Source organism: Dendrobium catenatum, unplaced genomic scaffold (assembly GCF_001605985.2).
Source record: "Dendrobium catenatum unplaced genomic scaffold, ASM160598v2 fragScaff_scaffold_1595, whole genome shotgun sequence".
In the NCBI taxonomy this organism is placed as follows: domain Eukaryota; kingdom Viridiplantae; phylum Streptophyta; class Magnoliopsida; order Asparagales; family Orchidaceae; genus Dendrobium; species Dendrobium catenatum.
Genome location: NW_021320057.1, coordinates 2,812,962 through 2,831,996, shown reverse-complemented (window position 1 = coordinate 2,831,996; position 19,035 = coordinate 2,812,962). Strand labels below are relative to the sequence as shown.

Genomic DNA, 19,035 nt, shown 5'->3' with positions numbered 1-19,035 from the left:
ATGGCTGCCGCCGGCCGGCGCGTCGGGCTACTCCTTTCCCTCTTCGCCACCGTCGTTGCGGTATCTGCTAGCAATGGCGGAGTTAACAACAGAGGAGTGAGTTACGATTCTCGCTCGCTCATCATTAATGGAAAGAGAGAGCTCTTGTTCTCTGGCTCCATTCATTATCCTCGAAGCACACCAGATGTAAGCATTACTCATTTCGCTATCAATTTTTCGTTCATTTTGGCGTTTTAAATGTATCAGAGTAGTTACTCGTTGATTTGGGTGATCAGATGTGGCCTGGTATCATTGCCAATGCAAAGAAGGGCGGAATCAACCTGATCCAAACGTATGTTTTCTGGAATGGTCATGAACCAGTTCAGGGACGGGTAAACACTCGCAAATTTTTTATTTTTATTTTTTGTTTGTTGAGATATCCAGATAGATTTAGATCAAGAAATCTTCTTTTTCTTCTTTGTGAAACACAAACACTTTCACACCCTCATAATGTTTTCTGTTGCAGTATAATTTTGAGGGGAGGTATGACTTGGTGAAATTCATCAGGTTGATTCAAAAGGAGAAATTATATGTCACACTTAGGATTGGACCCTTCATTCAGGCTGAATGGAATCATGGGTAATAATTTCATGAAATTTTGTAACACTACGGTTTCATTTGAGACAGCTTTTTTATTGCTTCATAAAGTAGTTTTTTAGTACAAGAATTTTAATTTTTGTACATAAAAGCTATTTTATGAAGCATTAAGAAAATCGTCCCAAACAAAACCTGCATCTGCTTGTATCGATCAAAAAAGAATTTTATTTTTTACCTTTGTATTCGATGCATTTCAGTGGATTTCCATATTGGTTAAGGGAGGTAAAGAACATCACCTTTCGAACCAACAACCCTCCATTCAAGGTAATCACAATCAGCATCAAACCTGAACTAAAATTTTTCAAGAAAGTCATTCTGTAATGGCCGAATTAAGTTTAAATTTACATGCAGTATCATATGGAGAAATTTGTGAGAAAAATTGTTGATATGATGAAGGAAGAGAAGCTCTTTGCTTCTCAGGGAGGTCCTATCATCCTTGCTCAGGTTACTATCATCCACAACTCCTATCAATCAATCATTTCGCCATTGAACTATGAACAAAAACTTTGTTAAAAATAGATTGAAAATGAATACAACATGGTACAAGCGGCATTTGGGGAAGATGGCAAGAAGTATGTACAGTGGGCAGCTGACTTTGCCTTGAGCCTTGGGATTGGAGTTCCATGGATGATGTGCAAGCAACAGGATGCTCCTGGACCAATAGTAAGTTGTGTTGATCAATTTATATCGAACATGAATGATAATTTATTTTACTTCTTCTGCACTGTTGTAGATCAATTCTTGCAATGGAAGAAACTGTGGTGATACCTGGAAGGGACCTAACCATCCAACTAAGCCTCTTATCTGGGCTGAAAACTGGACTGCTCAGTAAATAGATTTTCAGAATTCTGCTCTTTTTGGTGTTTTCTTTCTGTAGATTGAGTTATTTCTTTATGCTGATCTTAAGGTACCGAGTTTTCGGCGACCCGCCGTCTCAAAGGTCAGCTGAAGATCTTGCATTCTCTGTTGCTCGTTTCTTCTCTAAGAATGGGACTCTTGCAAACTATTACATGGTATGTAGTTTTATCTGTTATAGTATATGCCTGAATAAAAATTTGGTTTTGAATAATGATAAAAGAGAGATTTTTTATGTTTAGTATCATGGAGGAACAAACTTTGGAAGAACTGGTTCTGCTTTTGTCACGACACGGTACTATGATGAAGCACCTCTTGATGAATATGGTACTAAATGTTAATATTGTTGCCTTTAAAGCTTTTCTACGACAAGCAAGTTCTGAATTTTACTGTCTTTGTACAGGTTTACAGAAACAGCCAAAATGGGGACACCTGAAGGACCTCCACCGTGCTCTGAAACTTAGCAAGAAACCCCTACTTTGGGGTTCTTACAGTTTCAGAAAACTGGGGAAAGATGTTGAGGTAAGAAATGGTGAAGTTAGCTACATTTACTCCTATTATGCAAATTTATTGTTGTGTTGGTTGTGTTTTGATGGTTTTTTTTCTTTCAAGAATACAGGCTAGAGTCTATGACCTTCCTAGTAAGAAAGTGTGTGCTGCTTTCCTCACAAACAAGAAGGCTGACCGAGATTACACAGTGAGCTTCCATGGCGTCAACTACTTCTTGCCACGCCATTCTATTAGCATTCTTCCAGACTGCAAGACTGAAGTCTTCAATACTCAGAGGGTTAAAAAACTACACAATTCATTTAGTTATCAAAGCAAAGTTTGATGAGACTGAGAAAGATGCTTGCTTACCTCTGCTTTCAAATTGTATTATAGATTAATGCCCAGCACAACTCAAGGACCTTCATTCGATTTGTGGAGAGGAAGAAGAAAAAAAGATGGGAGATGTACCAGGATCATATCCCCAGATATCATGACAAAGGAATTGTTCATAGCCCGGAGCCATTGGAGCTCATGAACATGACCAAGGATACCACTGATTACCTTTGGTATACCACCAGGTTTGTTACTTTCCCATTTCCATTTTTCTTTAGGCTTCGTTTGGTACGGCTTTCATACTGCTTCTTAAAACAAATTTTTAGTACAAAAGTTAAAATTTTTGTACTTGAAAGCTGCTTTAAGATGCAGTTAAAAGTCATCTCAAATAAAACCTAAATGTAAAAGAATCATAGTGAGAGAAATGAGTGATCGTTTGGATTGAGGCTCGGACAAAGAGCAGCTTTTTATAGGCTTACTCTAAAAGAAAAGAGGTGCATGAATGAACAAAATCTTATATTGAAAGTAGAAGAGAAAATAATGAATTACAGTTGAGCACGTTTTTATAATAAAATACTCTTGGAATGGATGATCCCTTAGGAAATTACATAAATAATAAAAGTGAATGATTTAACCTGTTATGAGATAAGCGGGCCTAAGCTTGTTGTGTTAACACAGAGAAATACCTTCGTATAATATTTACCTTTTGTTTACTTGTTGATCTCAGATTTAAGCTGCAGCAAGAAGACTTGCCCTGGAGGAAAGATATTCATCCTGTGCTCCAAGTTGCAAGCCTTGGCCATGGTGTGCACGCATTTGCCAATGGCCAATACCTTGGTATATAATTCTCATTTAATTCTATCTCAAATTTGACAAAAGATTATCCTTCTACCAATTTTCCATTGCACCTGTTCTGTTGCTGAATAAACCAAGTGCATATTTCATTCAGGAAACGCACATGGTAGCAAGATTGAGAAGAGCTTTGTCTTACAAAAAGTCATGAATCTGAAGCGTGGAACCAACCACATTACCATCCTAGCCATGACCGTTGGTTTCCCAGTAAGAAATTCAAAATCAAAATTTTGACAATTTGGAATTTCATGCCATAAAAAGAGACTAATATGTTCTATTATACTCTGTAAAGGATAGTGGTCCTTACCTTGAACGCCGGCTTGCTGGAATTCGCTCGGTCGCCATCCAAGGCCTTAACACAGGTACCCTGGATCTCACTGCCAATGGTTGGGGCCATAAGGTAAGCATTTAATTCACTGCCAATTCAATCACATTCTCTTACTCAGAAATCTAATCATGTTGAAAACAAACAGGTTGGCTTTAGAGGAGAAAAGCTCCGGATCTACTCAAATGAAGGAGTCTCCAGAGTTCAATGGACAAAAGCTAAGAGCAACGTACCCATTACCTGGTACAAGGTAGAATCATGAACAAATCTTAATAAAAACACTTAATCATAACAAATTGAGTATTGTAGGTTTTAGTCTTGTTAGTCATCTATCATGAAAACCACTGCACTGCAGAGATACTTCGATACACCCCATGGAACCGATCCAGTCATCATCGACATGAGCACCATGGCCAAAGGTCTTGTCTGGGTCAATGGCGAAGGCATTGGCCGATACTGGGTTTCAAATCTCTCTCCTCTGGGGACCCCAACTCAGACTGTGTAAGTGTTCAAACTTTAAAGAATAGTTCTAGTAATCTAATAGTTTTATATATAGATGTTTCAAAGTTCAAATTGCTTTGTTCTGATACTGTTCATATCAGCTATCATATCCCTCGCTCATTCTTGAACCAAACAAAGAACCTTCTTGTTGTATTCGAGGAATCTGGAGGAAACCCCGAGGGAATCCAAATTTTTACAGTTAGGAGAGACGACATATGTACTTACGTGTCTGAATATCATCCTGGTGTTACCAAATCTTGGTCGAGGAAGGAAGGCCAACTCAGGTCGGTTGTTGAGGATGTTAAGCCAGAATCTCACCTCAAATGCCCAGACAATAAAGTCATCCAAGCCATCACCTTTGCTAGCTTTGGCAACCCCAGCGGCGTGTGTGGAAACTACACCATTGGAAGCTGCCATGCTCCACAAACGAAGCTTGTTGTTGAGAAGGTAATTCAGCTCTTTTCCAATACATGTTTGCTCTTCATTCATAAGTTCTACATGAAATTTCTTACGGGTATGCATGATTTAAAGGAACTGAAGGAATGTAAAATCATTTGCTTCACAATTTCATTCTAAGCTTTCTGTACAATATAATTCATAGATAATTAAACTTACTTTTGAAATTTACTATTTTCTTCTCAACTTTCTGAACAATTATGAATAAAAATTTATCATATTATTATTGAGATTCTTGTCACATCTTCATAAGAAACAAAAACTCTTTCTCTCCTAAATCAAACAAGAAATTCCTTCCTTTCAATAGCTTCAAACAAAACAGAATCCATAAAATTTCTTTCCAGGTGATTCCTTGCTTTTGGGAGGAAATTCTATTAGAAATTCCATTTAGAAGTTAAAATGAGCATCTCTATTTATCAGATTTTTGCTTTTGGGCAAAACTCTCAATGTAAAAATGGCTGAAAATGAGAAGTCACTTGTAGAAACAGTTGTAGATAATTTCTTATAAGATTTCTATACCTTGCTTTCTGTCTATTAATGGCGATTTTTGCTTTTGCCTTGCATGATAATGACCAGGTCTGTTTGGGAAAAGCTTCTTGTGTGCTGCCAGTGAAAGGGGAGGTTTATGGTGCAGATGCAAACTGTCCAGAAACTACGGCGACGCTTGCAGTTCAGGTCTTTTGTGGCCGTAAGTAGAGCTATATCTAAGGATTGAGATTACACATTTGTAGTAAAATTTGTTCATTTTTTTATTTTTTAAGGGGAAATGTAATAATCATGGTGATTAATGAATCACTGTGTCGAGTTCTTATTGTAATATTTTGAACAATTCAAAGGCATGCCTTCATATTTTACTTTTATCAATTTTGCTAGAACTAAATATTAATTTGACTGAGTTAAATAAATGTCAAAATTCAAAATATTCAAATATTCAAAGAATAAAATGTAATTCATAAAAAAGGGGGATTTACATACATACCACTTTATTTCATGCTATTTACATATCTAACACCAAAACTTTAATATTACATTTCTTATAACTCTCCAAGCAATCAAGTGAGGTAGTCGGTGGGGTGAGAGAGGGATATTTATAAATATATATAATCATCCGCTAGCATCGCAACGCTCACCAAATCAACGCCAAAGCGTTCTACTTCAAAATTATCATATTTTTAAAATAAGTTTATTTCAAATATTTGAGTTATTACAACATCTATGCCAACATGTGGTGGCCATATGACTGATTTTGTTGCATATTTAACAATCTGCTCTCAATTGGAGTTAATGTAGGACCTTTAGCCGGTTGAAGAAGGGTATCTGGGAGGTGTACCGCGACCACGTTAACGGGATTGAGTAAGTGTTGAGACCTCTGTTGGATCTGGTGTTGGAGGAATACAGAGCTAGATTATATGTGGGAGCCGAATTATCCCTGAGCAGTTCTTTTTGAATGTTAATCACCTCGTTATAGAGTAAGGAGTAGAGAGTATCATGGCTAATCGGGTGGAGTTCTAATGGAAATTTTGAAGGAGTTGTATGCCGATGGTAGCTCATTGAGAATGTAGATGATGATATCCTTGGAGTCTATGATGTTCGATCCAGTTGCTGCTATGTTGTCCATTAAAGCTTTGATTTTTGCCAGGTACTGGTTCATAGTGTTGTCCCCCATTTGAATGTTATGCAACTCGTTTTTGAGCTGTATCACCCTAGAGCGATTGGTGGGTTGTAGTCGATTCTCTAGGGTAAGCCAGATTTTGTTGGCAGTAGTTAGGTTGAGTATGTAGGGAAAGATGGAGGGTGAGATGGTGGAGAAAAGTGTTGAGACCATATTCTGGTCTATGAGGTACCAGAGGCAGTGATCCGAAAAGTTGGAGGTGGTTCTGGTGGAGGATAATGTCGTCTGGGGGGCTCACTTGTTTTCCGGTTAGATACCCTTCAAATCCATTAGCTGAAAAGAGTTTAAATATATGTAGTATCCAGATTTAGTAGTTTTCATTGTTGAGTTGAATGTTAACGAAAGATTTGATGTTTGACATGAGGAATTTCAGCGAAGGTGGTATGGTGAAGTCTGCCATCGAGACAGAGAGAGATGAGATGGACTGGGTACTTGTGGCATCTTGATCTCCCATTGAAGGATGGAAGGAGAAGTAGAGTTGTAGAGCTCAGAGCTGTCATACCATGAAGAGATAGGGAGGTTAATTATGGATAAAAAACAGAGAATGGAGCTTTAATGTTGCAATGGTTTTGTGTTTTCATAAATTGAGTAGTTACACTATTTTGAGTGCATATATAGAGACACATAAGGAGCAAGTTAGTTAGAGTATTCTGCTCTGTCATTTTTTGCAGAGCTTGGCTGCGATGATGTCAGAGTGCAGCAGTAGTGGAAGGTTGAGTTTTGAACCTGCTGCTTTTGGAGAGTGCTAACATCCCCAACCTAAAAAATTATTTTATATTCCAAAATTCAGTAAGGAACATATCAAACAGTTGTTTATCTCCAACCGAATTTCATTTCTAACTCTTTCTCTTTATATATATATATTTTAAAATGCATTTGTGAACTATGTGACGTCAATGTTCAAAACACGAAAATGCCTTTTGAAATGTCGTTCGGTTAGATGCTCACGCGAACTACAAATGCTCAAATTACATTCGATTGGAGATGCCCTCATAGTATTGTGTTGTCTTGAGACAATAATGAGGAGCAACTCATCCAACGCATAGTATTATGATTTAGAAGTCCATTAGTTAAGAGCATAATGATCACTAATTGTTGATTTGAGCTTATATATTCTTTGATGAAGCCAAATTGGATCAATTCAAGCTCATGTTTAATTCTTGAGTTGCTTTGAATTATTTTTTAACATAAAAAATTGTGATCCATCAAAAGAATTGTATCCATCATAATAATAATAAAATATAGCTATACAAATAAACATTTTGCAAAAGATTTTTATTAAGATTTTGATCTCTATATCACAAGAAAAAGGACATTTTTTTCCTATCGCAGTACCATAAATAACAAATACTGAAATACTATTATGCATTCAATCAAAATATGACCTTTCTTCATCAATTGACATGTTCTTTATAAATTTTTTTTTGTACAAAATACGTATTTTTTTACTTAAATTAGATTATTATTATTATTATTATTTACCGTCTGAGACCTCAGAAGGCCGAGATTCTAGTGGAAGGCCGACAGAATCTGGCTAGGGTCCGACGAGATCTTACTCGTGGTTTGGAAGATGATCGTGTGCGTCGCCGTCGTCGGACACCAGGTCTGTAACCGCATCTCCTCTCTCTTCTTTAACCTCTCCTTTGGTATTCCGATAAAATCTGAATTTTGTTGATTTATATCCAAGGGCAGAACAATCCGCTGTACTTGCAGAGCTTCACTGAAGCTGATGACGCCTTGAAACTTCACCACATAGTGCACTGTTCATTGGACGTCATCGAAGAGAGAGGTGAGTTTTTTCTTTCCTTGCCGAAGAGCTGTGATTTCGGGAAAGCGGTGGGAGCGATACGGCTTGATTGTAAAAATGATTTTTTTTATTTTGGTGAAATTAGCAATTATGTTCAAAATGAGATATATCTAAATATTGCTGATTCTTAACTGATTGATAATACCAGGAAACGTGTGACCTTTTCAATTACAACTTGAACATTCTCATCCAATCTTCGATTACTATATTACTGTTATGAAGATTATGATTTGGTTTTCTAACTACAGCCTCAAGCACTGCAACTGCCTGCAGGTCCTGCATTATCCTTTTCCAACTCAATTCTCCGTATTTTGGCACATTTATGATATCGTGGACTGTTGGATGTAGGTTTTCTGCGAAAGCAGATGAATCTATATTTACCAAGAGTAACATTAGCTTAATTTATGTATCATCAAGTGATTTTTTGACATAGTTGAAACTATTTTGCTCTGTCCTTTGACTCTATTGAGTAATGGATAGAATATAGAGATGTTAGGAGACTTAATATGATATCCCATGCAGAAATCATGAATACAAATCCCTTTTGTTAACATTCAGAAAGATAGATTTGATAATTATTGGTACTCTTGATTGAAATATGCCTAGAATTTTCTTACAATATTCTTCTTCATGAAGCCCTTCCCTACTCGCTCCTAATGGCAGCAAGATAAGACTTCCGTGTTGATTTTTCTCAAGATAGCCTGAATACTGTGGTTGATAGTGGTGATTAGCAAGAAAAAGACTTAATATTAAAATAAGGAAGCCATTAATGGGATATGATATCCCAATGATGTTTTGACAAGTGCACCTGAGAGTCCATCCGAGATTAAAATAATTAACTTTGGCATGGTGGGGTAGGAGCGACAATGGCTCGAGTATGGAGCTGTTGGGCTAACTCCTAAATCAGCCAATTTAAGATATAGAACGATCCATGCTTGTCCCATTCAATTAATTTATGTGGAGCTTTTAGTATTACTTTAAGAAGTGTTTTTAACTTTAGGATCACGGAGGAATGAGAAGAGGTATGCAATGATGTGAGTTAGAGTTTCCTTGGACCTATTTAAAGTTTCTTTGCATGTAGACTCCCTTTCTCTTCCTTTGAGGCTTCAGTAAGATAAGAAATCATGGATTATGCATAAATCTAGGGTTATGGAGGCTGAATTAGCCCATGTGTTAAACAACAAAGTTGCGGGGAACTGAATCATGAAGAAATAGAGCTTTAACTTATTTATTTTTTATAATACATGAAGGATATTTGCTCTAAATATTGATATATTGTTAGGTGGATTTTTAATTATGGGATTTAGAAGAATGAGAGAATAATTTGGCAAATGAGAGATAATTGAGTGAAAGATGATATTCTTATTCAAGCTTGAACATAACATCCTAAATCCCTCTTACTTATAGGAATATAGGCACTAGATACAAATTTAAACATATTCAAATTCAATTCTAATCTAATTGACTAAAATAGAAAATTAGCCTAAATCACCTAGCTACCTCTCATTTAAACATTAAAAAACATTCAAGTTATCCTCCTTATGTGATGTGGACGACCAAGGGATTAGAAGGGAGCTTTTGTATGCGTATTTTAACTTCTGGTTATCATCCTTATATCCTGGAAGTTTCTAGTTATATCTGAAAGGTTCCACAACTTATTGGAAGCTTCAGGAACTTTAAATGAACGTTGCTGTGCTCGTTGATATCATTATATTCTGTCATTGAAAATTTTTACATCTAAACCCTATATTTAAAATAGGGTGTATGGAAATAATGAAACAAACAAAATTACGAAGACAAAAGAAAAATGAAGAAAATTTAAAAAATGTCATCATGGCCTATTATCATAAAATAAATGGAATTAATAAAATAAGAAATTACATTCGTGAGATATTATTACAATATTGGCAATAATATTAAGGATAGTGGTCTTCCGTGATCATGTTATGTATTAAATTGCTTTGGATGCAAACAATACTTCCTCAAAAAATTTTATTGGAGTATATGCCTCGATGAACCAGTGTCCATGGGGGAGGCTATACTAGAACAGGCTTATGTAGAGCTCTCAAGACTCCAAGTAGATAGGTAGTGCAATTTGGGGATTGTTGATGACATCAATGATAATTTTCATGGAATTGTATGGTAATAGGTGATTCAATTATTAATAGTGGATTTGGAGGCCTTGGAACTAGACTTCTTCGGGCGATAATAAAATGTGTCTTGTTGGAAACCTAAGCTAGAGATTTACAATTTCATTACTGTGGAAACTATTGTAATATGAATTCAACATGCAAGACTAGTGAGAGATGAGCAATAATATGAGATTTGAGGAACATTGTTAGACTGGTCACTAGACTAGTCCAATCGGTCCATCCCGAACCGTCTCTATTTTATCAGAGACAGAACAGAAGTTCCACCCCATAGGTTCTGCCCCCTTGTGCGTGAGGTCCAACTGCCTGCAATTAAGAAGGAATTAATGTTGTTTAGGAGGGAAAATTCAAAGGAGGGGTTCTTTAGGGATTTCCTTTATTTTTTTTATGCTTTAAGCGGGATATTTTCCTTAGGGTTAGGTTATCTCTGATTTGAGCTTAAATTAGTTGGTTCTAAGGTTTGTTTGAGCTCTAGCTAGCAGCTAGAGATTGGAAGAGCTGGGTCTTCCTCTCAAATTAAAGATTCATTTTATCTTGTTCTTTTCTTCCCTAGTTAATCAATTGTAAAGGTTTCCTCTAAGTTTTCCATGTCATTCTTCTCACTTGCTGTTTGGCTTTTTGCTGAATTTTAATTTCAGCCAACTTTTTCTAGTTTTTCTACGAGTGTTTCCTATCAAACATCATGCACGTCAGTGGTGTCATGTGATCAAGAGATTTTAGTGTATAAGGTTGTTGAAACCAGTAGGATAATTAGGCTATTGCTTTATGTGGAGCTTTTAGTATTTCTCTAAGGGATGTTTTGATAGGAAATACTTGAGTTCGCAAGCAACCCTAAGGGAATACTTGAGTTCGCAAGCAAACCTATCACTAATTGGAGACAAAACAGCGAGAAATAAGCAAAAATCTGGGCGAAATCAGACCCAAAACGATAGATTGCAATAAGGGAAACAAAATAAAAAACAATACGAAAGCAAGATACAAGTGATCCTCAATTCGAGATGAGGATCGTCTCTCCCAAATCTCTAGACAAGAGAGTCTAGAGCCCAAACGCCAAGAAACCCCAAGAGAACAAACAATACAAGCATGCTTTTTCCTTCCCCTTACCTCTCCTATTTAAAGACTTTTCCACCTCCTCAAATCTTTCCTAAAAATAATTTTCAAATAAATTCAAATCCTATGGACCCCACCCCTAGGCGGTAATCTAATTTGGGCAAGAAAGGAGGCAGTTTTGCCTCCTTTTGTATACAATTGCCGGCCCAGGAGGGGCCGGCTGAGGCGGTTCAGAAGGAACCGCCCAATAGGCTGTTCCAAATGAAACGCCATATCATGTTTTTAACTTATGGATAATGGAGAAATGAGAAGAGGTATGCTGATGTGAGCTAGAGTTTCCTTAGACCTATTTAAAATTTCTTCACATGTAAACTTCTTTCCTCTTCCTTTGAGGTTCTGGTAAGAACAAAAGTCATGGATTGTGTATAAATGTAGAGTTGTGAAGGCCAAATTAGCCCATATGTTGAACAACAAAAGTGTGAAGAATCGAATTTGGAAGAAATAGAGCTCTAAATTACTTGTTTTTGATAAGACACGACGGAGATATGTCTTAAATATTGATATATTGTTAGATGGGCTTCTAATTATGGGATTTAAAAGAAAGTGAGAATGATATGAAAATATAGAATACAGTAGAAGATAATATTCTTTTATTTAAGCTTGAAAATAACGTTCTAAAGACCTCTTCTTCACAGGAATATAGACAACAAATTCAAATCTGAACATATTCAAATTCAATTCTAATCTAATTGACCAAATAAGAAAATCATCCTAGCTACCCTTCATTCAAAAATAAAAAAAAAACTTTAAAATTATTCTCCTTATGTGATGTGGATGGCCAAGGGATTAGAAGGGAGTTTTGGAATGCTTACTTCTGGCTATCATCTTTATCTCCTGGAAGTTCTCGTTATATTTGAATGGTTTTTACAACTTTCTGGAAGCTTCAAGAAATTTTATATGTACTTTTCTTTCAGTGATTGTTGATATCATTATGTTTAGTCATTAAAAATTTTTACATCTAAAGCCTATATTTAAAATGTGCTATATGAAAATAAAGAAACAAACAAAATTAAGAAGACAAAAAAGGAATCAACAAAAAAAAAATCACTTATGGAAAACCATCACAATGCTAAACTTAGGCAAATCATACTATAATTGACATCCAAAAGTATGAATACAATGTACTGTCAAATGATAGGCTAAAAAATAGTTTGATGAGTAAAATTTCATTTAACTATTGCTCTGAATAGCGGGAAGTCGTATGTTTAAGAGAATTGCAAATCCATTTTTGATGCTAGAGCAGGTCAATAGGAAGGAGGATTTCCATTTTCGTTTCTTCTCCTCTTGTTTCATTCATACGGAGGTCAACACCATTTTTGATGCTAGAGCAGGTCAATAGGAAGGAGTTGTTAACGGGCTTTTGGGCTTTTCCATTGTTGAAGTTTGAGGGTTATTGACACGTCTTTTCTTGCAAGATTGAGAGTTTGGCTACATTTTTGTTGGTAGTTCTGTACACGGTATAATGGTTTGATTCTTAGGTTCTGCTCTAAGCTAGGATTAATAGTTGAATTCCTCTTTTTTTTTTCTCAATAAGATGGTAAAAGGATTTTTTATGTTCAGGACCGTCAAACTTGTTTTCCTCAGCAAAAATATATCAGATAATTTAGTTTTATCCAGGGATGAAATAGGAGTTTCTCAAATGTAGGATAAGAGATGGATTGGTAACTAATTTTTGCAAAAGATTAATTGGTAGATGAGATTAGCATAGTAAAGAAACAAACTTCATGCATTTTTTTTTCTTTTATTTTCTTCGAAAAGCTCAAAATAGCATTAGTAAATCAATAAGAAAATGACGAAATAACAAAAAAATTGGTTTAAAAAAGGGTACAATAAGAGTACTTCCCAAGAGATCACTTGTCATTGTACGATTCTTGCTCAAGCATGCATAATTGCAAAGTTTTGATAGGATCTGATGCACTCTATTTAAAAAAGGACCAAAAAAAGATCAGTGGATAGAGGTAAGTAGCATACTTAAAAAAAATTGTCTTGTGGTAGGATGAATTGGATAGTTGAGTTCAACTGGTTTATGAGCTGCTGTTACTCATCTGCATATCAGATTTAACGTGGTGTTGTGTAAGTGCCAGAAGATTATCCTCTAATTACTTCAATAATATCCATATTTTTTCCCCAAATTTGTGGAATCATCTATCGTCTGCAATCTTCTCATACTAAAAAATTATTCCTTTTATTGTGACAGTAAACAATCCTAAGAAGAGTGGGCCTACTTTGAATGAGACGTTTCTTGGACTTTTATATCCTACAGAAAACTATAAAGTGTAAGATGCTGAAATTATTTTGAGCGATGCTCTTATAAATTTGCAATGTTCCATCAAAATTATTCTTGCGTTTACTGCATTGTGAATTAGAGTTGCTCTTCCAGATATGGATATTTAACCAACTCAAAGGTTAAATTCATCTTGGTGACAACTGATTTGGATGTTAGAGATGCTGATGTCAGAAATGTAAGTTTTTTTTATACATTATTGATGCAAATTTATTATTCACCCAGCAATAGTAGGTTCATTGTTGTGATTGATATAATTATTCATAATGTAGAGTATATCTTAGTTATCCTCATGCACAAGCTAGTTTTCTTAAGCTTCTTGTGCATATCTTAGGACATTTGTACTCTAACCTGGACAAGGTATTATTTCTTCTATTAGTTTCCCTTCTTGTAGTTGTGGAGTGTAAGTATTGTCTGTTAGCCTAGGATTAAGGCCCTCTTACACCTCTAAGTTCATAAGGCCCCTTACACCTCTAAGTCCATGACGTCTCATTGGACAGTGCAATCCATAGTTGTTGACAAGGATCCTCCCAATTAGAGAAATTTGTTCATTTTTTTTACCAAGTAAACCAAGAGCTATGATGACTCGTAATGATGGAAAACCATGGAATCTTAACCAGGGTCATTGTCCTATCCCTTAGATTAGTTTGCCCTTCTGCTTAAGTTAGTCAGCCCATTGCTTATGATGGACTTTAGCTCTCTAGGTTAGATATTCTCCCTAAGATAGTTCTTCTTCTTTAGATAATCAGTCTTTCTCCTAGTATCGTTGTCCATTCCATAGGATTAGTATGTACCCTTCCGTAAGATAGTATTCTTCTTCCCAAAGGATAATTTGCCCTTTCTTAGGTTATTATCCCGTAGGGTCATCTATCACTATCCCACTCACTTTTTCAATTTTATGGGTTTATAAAGCTTTCGTTCCCGGAGAGTTTTCGTAGCTACAATTCTGAGTTTTTTTATGATCCAACTTGTCTAGTGTTCTATAATATAATTTCTATTGTGTTTGAAGATGTCTTCCTTAGCTTTCATTCCCAAGTGTCCATATGCCAAGATTATATTTATAAACATTAAAATAAAGATCTTATAAGGACTCTGATGAGATTAGTTGATGATTAATAGACCCTATCGTTAGTTCTGTGTAGAATATGATTGTGTCGATTAATTGGGTTGTATTGTTGACTCTGACCTCAATTATATTGGTTGAGCTCGATGAGGATCTCGTTGGAGGGTTGCAGGGGACATTACGCCCCTTGCTTGGAGTTTAGGGGCAAAACAAATTATTATGTTTGTCTATACAGTCGTACAATGCCACAACACTGTATGCTAGAGCACTGTCATGCTTCGGGCTCAGGCTGGAGACAGAGAGTAGAGCATTGTGGTGCTCCAACTCCTAGCTTTGTGAGTCAAGCTGGAGATAGAGAGTGGAGCATTGCGTCATTCCAACCTCCAACGCCACCACGCTACGAGTTAGGCCAAGTAATTTTTTCCCTATTATTCTTATTTCACTTGAAGGGTTACATTCTTTTGATGTTTTTAAGTGTCTCTTATATGTTTTGAGTGTATAATAGTGTGCATGAAGTGAAGAGATAAAAAGAAAATGTGAAAAGAGAGATATGTACAATTTCTCCTAATTTTCATTATGAATTTTTTAGTGTGGTCTGGCCCTTTGGTTTTTTTCCAATTTTAGGTTTTTCCACATTAAATCTTGGCACTTGTATTTTTCTTATATGTTTCATTCTGTGATTATAATTCCCAACATTCTTTGATTTGAGTTGTAGTAATGGCTGACAAAATAAGGTACAAGGTTGAGAAGTTTAATGGTTTGAACTTCGCTTTTTGAAAAATGCAAATTGAAGGCCTGCTTTATTAGAAGAAGTTGATTTTTTCGCTCGATGTAATCACCAAGAAGTCATAATCGATGACTAGAGGAATCTGAGGTACTTGACCGGATAGCCTTAGATTTAGTTTGACTTTAACTTTTCTCATTTGTTGTTTTTAACATTGTTAGTGAATATACTACAATCGATCAAATGGCTATATAAATTAAGATGTATGAGAAGCCATCTACTTCAAACATTGCTTTTTTTATGAAGATGTTATTTAGTATAAAAATGGTGGACAATAGTTTAATGTCTAAATATCTGAATGATTTGAACACTATGATAAGCCAATTATACATTACTGGCATCAAGTTTGATGACAATCTGAGAGTGTTGTTGTTGTTATCTTTATTGCTAGATAGTTTGGATGAGATAATTACTGTTGTGGGTAATTTTTCATAGAGTTCAAAGTTAAATTTTGAGGACATTGTGGGGTTAATACTGAATGAAGAGGTTCTGAATTATACAAATGGTGAATCGTCAAATTTTGATTTGAATGTTGAAACCGGAGGAAAGGGTTAAGACATAGATCCTGGTAGAGGAAGATCTAAATTGACGAGAGGAAAATCTACATTATATAAATTGAAAGTTGTGTGCTGGAATTGTTGAAAGAATGGTCACTTGAATAAGGATTGTATTGTTCCAAAGAAGGCTAGTGGTGAAGGTCAAGATAAAAGTCACTATGCAAATGTATCTGCTTGATTTTGTCTCTGGACAATTCTGAATCTTGGATTATAGATTCAAGTGCTTCATTTCATACAAGTTCAAAAAAGGAGGTATTCAAGAACTACACTTAAGGTGATATGAGGAACATGTATCTGGGATACAATAAGCCCTGCAGCATAGTAGGATAAGGAGATGTTGATATCAGATTGTTAGATGGATCTATATGGAAATTAAAGAATGTCATACATTTGGCCATTATATTTAGATGTACCCATTGTAGTCATTTGGCCATTTATTGATGTGATGTGGCTCCATAAATTTTACCCAATTATGATATCATATTTGCTACACCATTATATTCAGATATATCCATTGTAGTCTTGTTTTTGTTAATGCCATCCTTTGGACAAAAGTCCTTGAATTCAGGACAACAATATTTTAAGTCGTTTTCACTTTTCAGTCCCCAACCTCTTAAGTCTCTTGTTTATTTGTTTCTTAATTTATGTTCACTCTGAAGTGTTTCGAATACAAAACTTTCTGCTTAAACATGCTTATGCATTAAGACATGTAGCTACTAGTCAAATAGAGATAATTGGTGAGCCATCTTGCAAAGAAATTTTAGCCTTGTCCACTGTGCATATAGCAATTATTATGATTTGCTACATTCGGAAGAATCTTGTCACCTAAACAGAGGATAATCTAACTAAGAATATTTTTTATATATTTCCGCTCTTATCATTTGTATTAATTACAGAGATTCCCCTTTAAAGCTTTTAGTGAACCCTCATTAGGTGAATATGCACTCATCTTCATTTTAAATAATGTGAAAAATTGATATTGCCATTGAAATTCTGAAATTCATATTTGATAGTACTGGTGAAAGGCTCTGATCAACTAGATAACCATCTCCCATGTGCAATCAAAGTTTAATAAAAATTTGTTTCGTTTGAGGGCTCAAATCAATCTATTTGAGAGTATCAAAGAGAGCAATTAGATCAATCTAGGACAAATAAAACAACCACAAATAGACAAGTTAATTGAATTTAAGTGGTTCGGTAAAAAACGATTTCCATTCATGGAGTGTGGGACAAATATCCACTATAAAGTATGGAATAATGCAAAATAAGAGAAGTAAGAAACATATATCAAATCTTCTTTTTTAGAACACTAATGAGAATAATAGTGGTGAAGAGCTCTCTCAGCTTGGAACAATCTTTCTCGAAAAGAGAAAAAAAAGAATAAACCCTCTTCTCTGAAAATAACAATGTTAAGGGTGTGATATAAAAAAATAAATACATAAAGGGAAGAGAAAAGACTCCTCTTACACAAAAGTTTCATGAACATAAGCCGCTCTCAATTCTTGAGAAACTATTGACGCTTCACTTAAGGAGAAGCCACATAATTCCTCCCCCTTTCATTCGTCTATTAACAGCAGCCATAGAAAGAAGAATTTAGAATTCGTTGCTCAGTCCCTTGGTCTTGCATGATCAGTCATGCCCTCTATCACTCGACCAAGCTCCAATAAGTACTTGTTTTTTAGGCTTTAATTTTAATGATGAGAGTCAACTGGGCTTTTAATATGACACAATGAAGAAAAAAGATTCATGTAGCCGACCCCACGGACTGGGATAAAAGCTTGATGTTGTTGTTGTAGAGTCAATTGGGCTTGCTAAATTGTGATTTCAAGTATGTTGTTGATGTTTCTCAATCATCTTGGTGGAATCTGAATATAGTTTTTTTTTTTCCTTTTTCTTCCTCTCGAATCGAAGAACAAATTGTATCTTTGCTATTTTCATCATCTACTAGTAAAATACCGGTGTTTTCTCCTAGTCTCCAGCAGTTTTCCTCGTTTTTTTCTACTGTTTTGGGCTGATTTCCTGCTGTGGACAGCAGCTCGCCTTGAGATTTGTTGCTAAAGTGATTAGGGAATACTTGAAATCAAGTATTTCCTATCAGTCGGGTCGTGTCAACCCGGCAACCTGCACGGGTCGAGTCCAAGTTGAGATAACCGACACGTTTGCAAAAACGGGTTGGGTTTGGGTTGACCCGTTTAGAACCGTGTCAACTCGGGTTCGACCCAAACCCGACCCGTCGACCCGAATTGACAGCACTGACTTCCAACCTGATTTACAACCAAATTATTCAATATTATTTGAGCGCTTACTGAAGGATGCTCTCTTAACTCATCAAACTTGTACGGCAATGCAAATAGATATACTGAAAGAGTCATGTTTGTAGGTAAAAATCTTAAAAGTTGTTATCCATGTCCTAAGATCATATTCCTCCTATTTTAAAGTTTTGCCTCGGCACTAAAACTTTAAGGTTGAGTATCAAAGTACAAATTTGATGCATATGAGATTAGATCCTCGGAACTTAATAATAACTACCAAATTCTTGTTTTCCTTTTCAGCTACCATTTTTTTAAATAAAATGGTATTAATGATTCATTTCGTTGTCTGTATGGTTTCGTTTGGGACAACTTTTTTTTTACTTTTTAAAACAGCTTTCTAGTATAAAAATTTTAATTTTTTAACTAAAAATCTGCTTTATGAAGCAGTAAAAAAGCCGTCCCAAACGAAACCCATGAATGAGTGATATGTGCACCTCGCTTGATGCATAGACAGTCAGCAACATTGCCCTGCCTTTTTTTTTTTTTCCTCAACGAATCTTGATTTTAAAGCACATGTATACAGGTCAAATGCCTGCCCTGATAGCTTTTCTATGTTGTTCTCAGTTTTTCAGGTGGTTCCATTCTGCTTATGTTGATGCAGTATCCAATCCTTTTCACCTTCCTGGAAAGAAGATAACATCAAAAACTTTTGCTTCAAGAATCAGCACTCTAGTCAAGTCTTTCGGATCGACTGCACCTGCATGATAGTATCAAACAACATTTATTCATGTTTTTGTTATGAAATCCATTTTAATCTGCATTCTTCAGTTTGCAAAACCAATATATGTTAACATACTTCTAAACAACCTTATTATCAGTAAAGTTGCTGAACTTTTCAGAATTCTGATA

The 19,035-nt window shown here is 35.6% G+C and overlaps 2 protein-coding genes across 2 annotated transcripts; both read left to right on the top strand.

Moving 5' to 3' along the window:
• On the top strand, positions 1-5,143 carry LOC110095029 (beta-galactosidase 11-like). Its single transcript, XM_020820395.2, has 19 exons — positions 1-186; positions 276-371; positions 506-618; positions 834-900; positions 988-1,080; positions 1,156-1,299; positions 1,370-1,464; positions 1,544-1,649; positions 1,734-1,818; positions 1,895-2,013; positions 2,111-2,278; positions 2,374-2,558; positions 3,041-3,150; positions 3,263-3,372; positions 3,458-3,565; positions 3,639-3,740; positions 3,846-3,991; positions 4,093-4,438; positions 5,024-5,143. Exons 1-19 carry the CDS (start codon positions 1-3, stop codon positions 5,141-5,143), a joined length of 2,499 nt encoding a protein of 832 aa, XP_020676054.1.
• A 2,433-nt stretch (positions 5,144-7,576) lies between these two features.
• LOC110095020 (trafficking protein particle complex subunit 2-like protein) lies at positions 7,577-19,035 on the top strand. The gene is made up of 5 exons (XM_020820384.2): positions 7,577-7,722; positions 7,812-7,908; positions 13,384-13,462; positions 13,567-13,648; positions 18,751-19,035. The coding sequence occupies exons 1-5, from the start codon at positions 7,690-7,692 to the stop codon at positions 18,889-18,891; spliced, it is 432 nt and encodes a 143-aa protein (XP_020676043.1). The 5' UTR covers positions 7,577-7,689; the 3' UTR covers positions 18,892-19,035.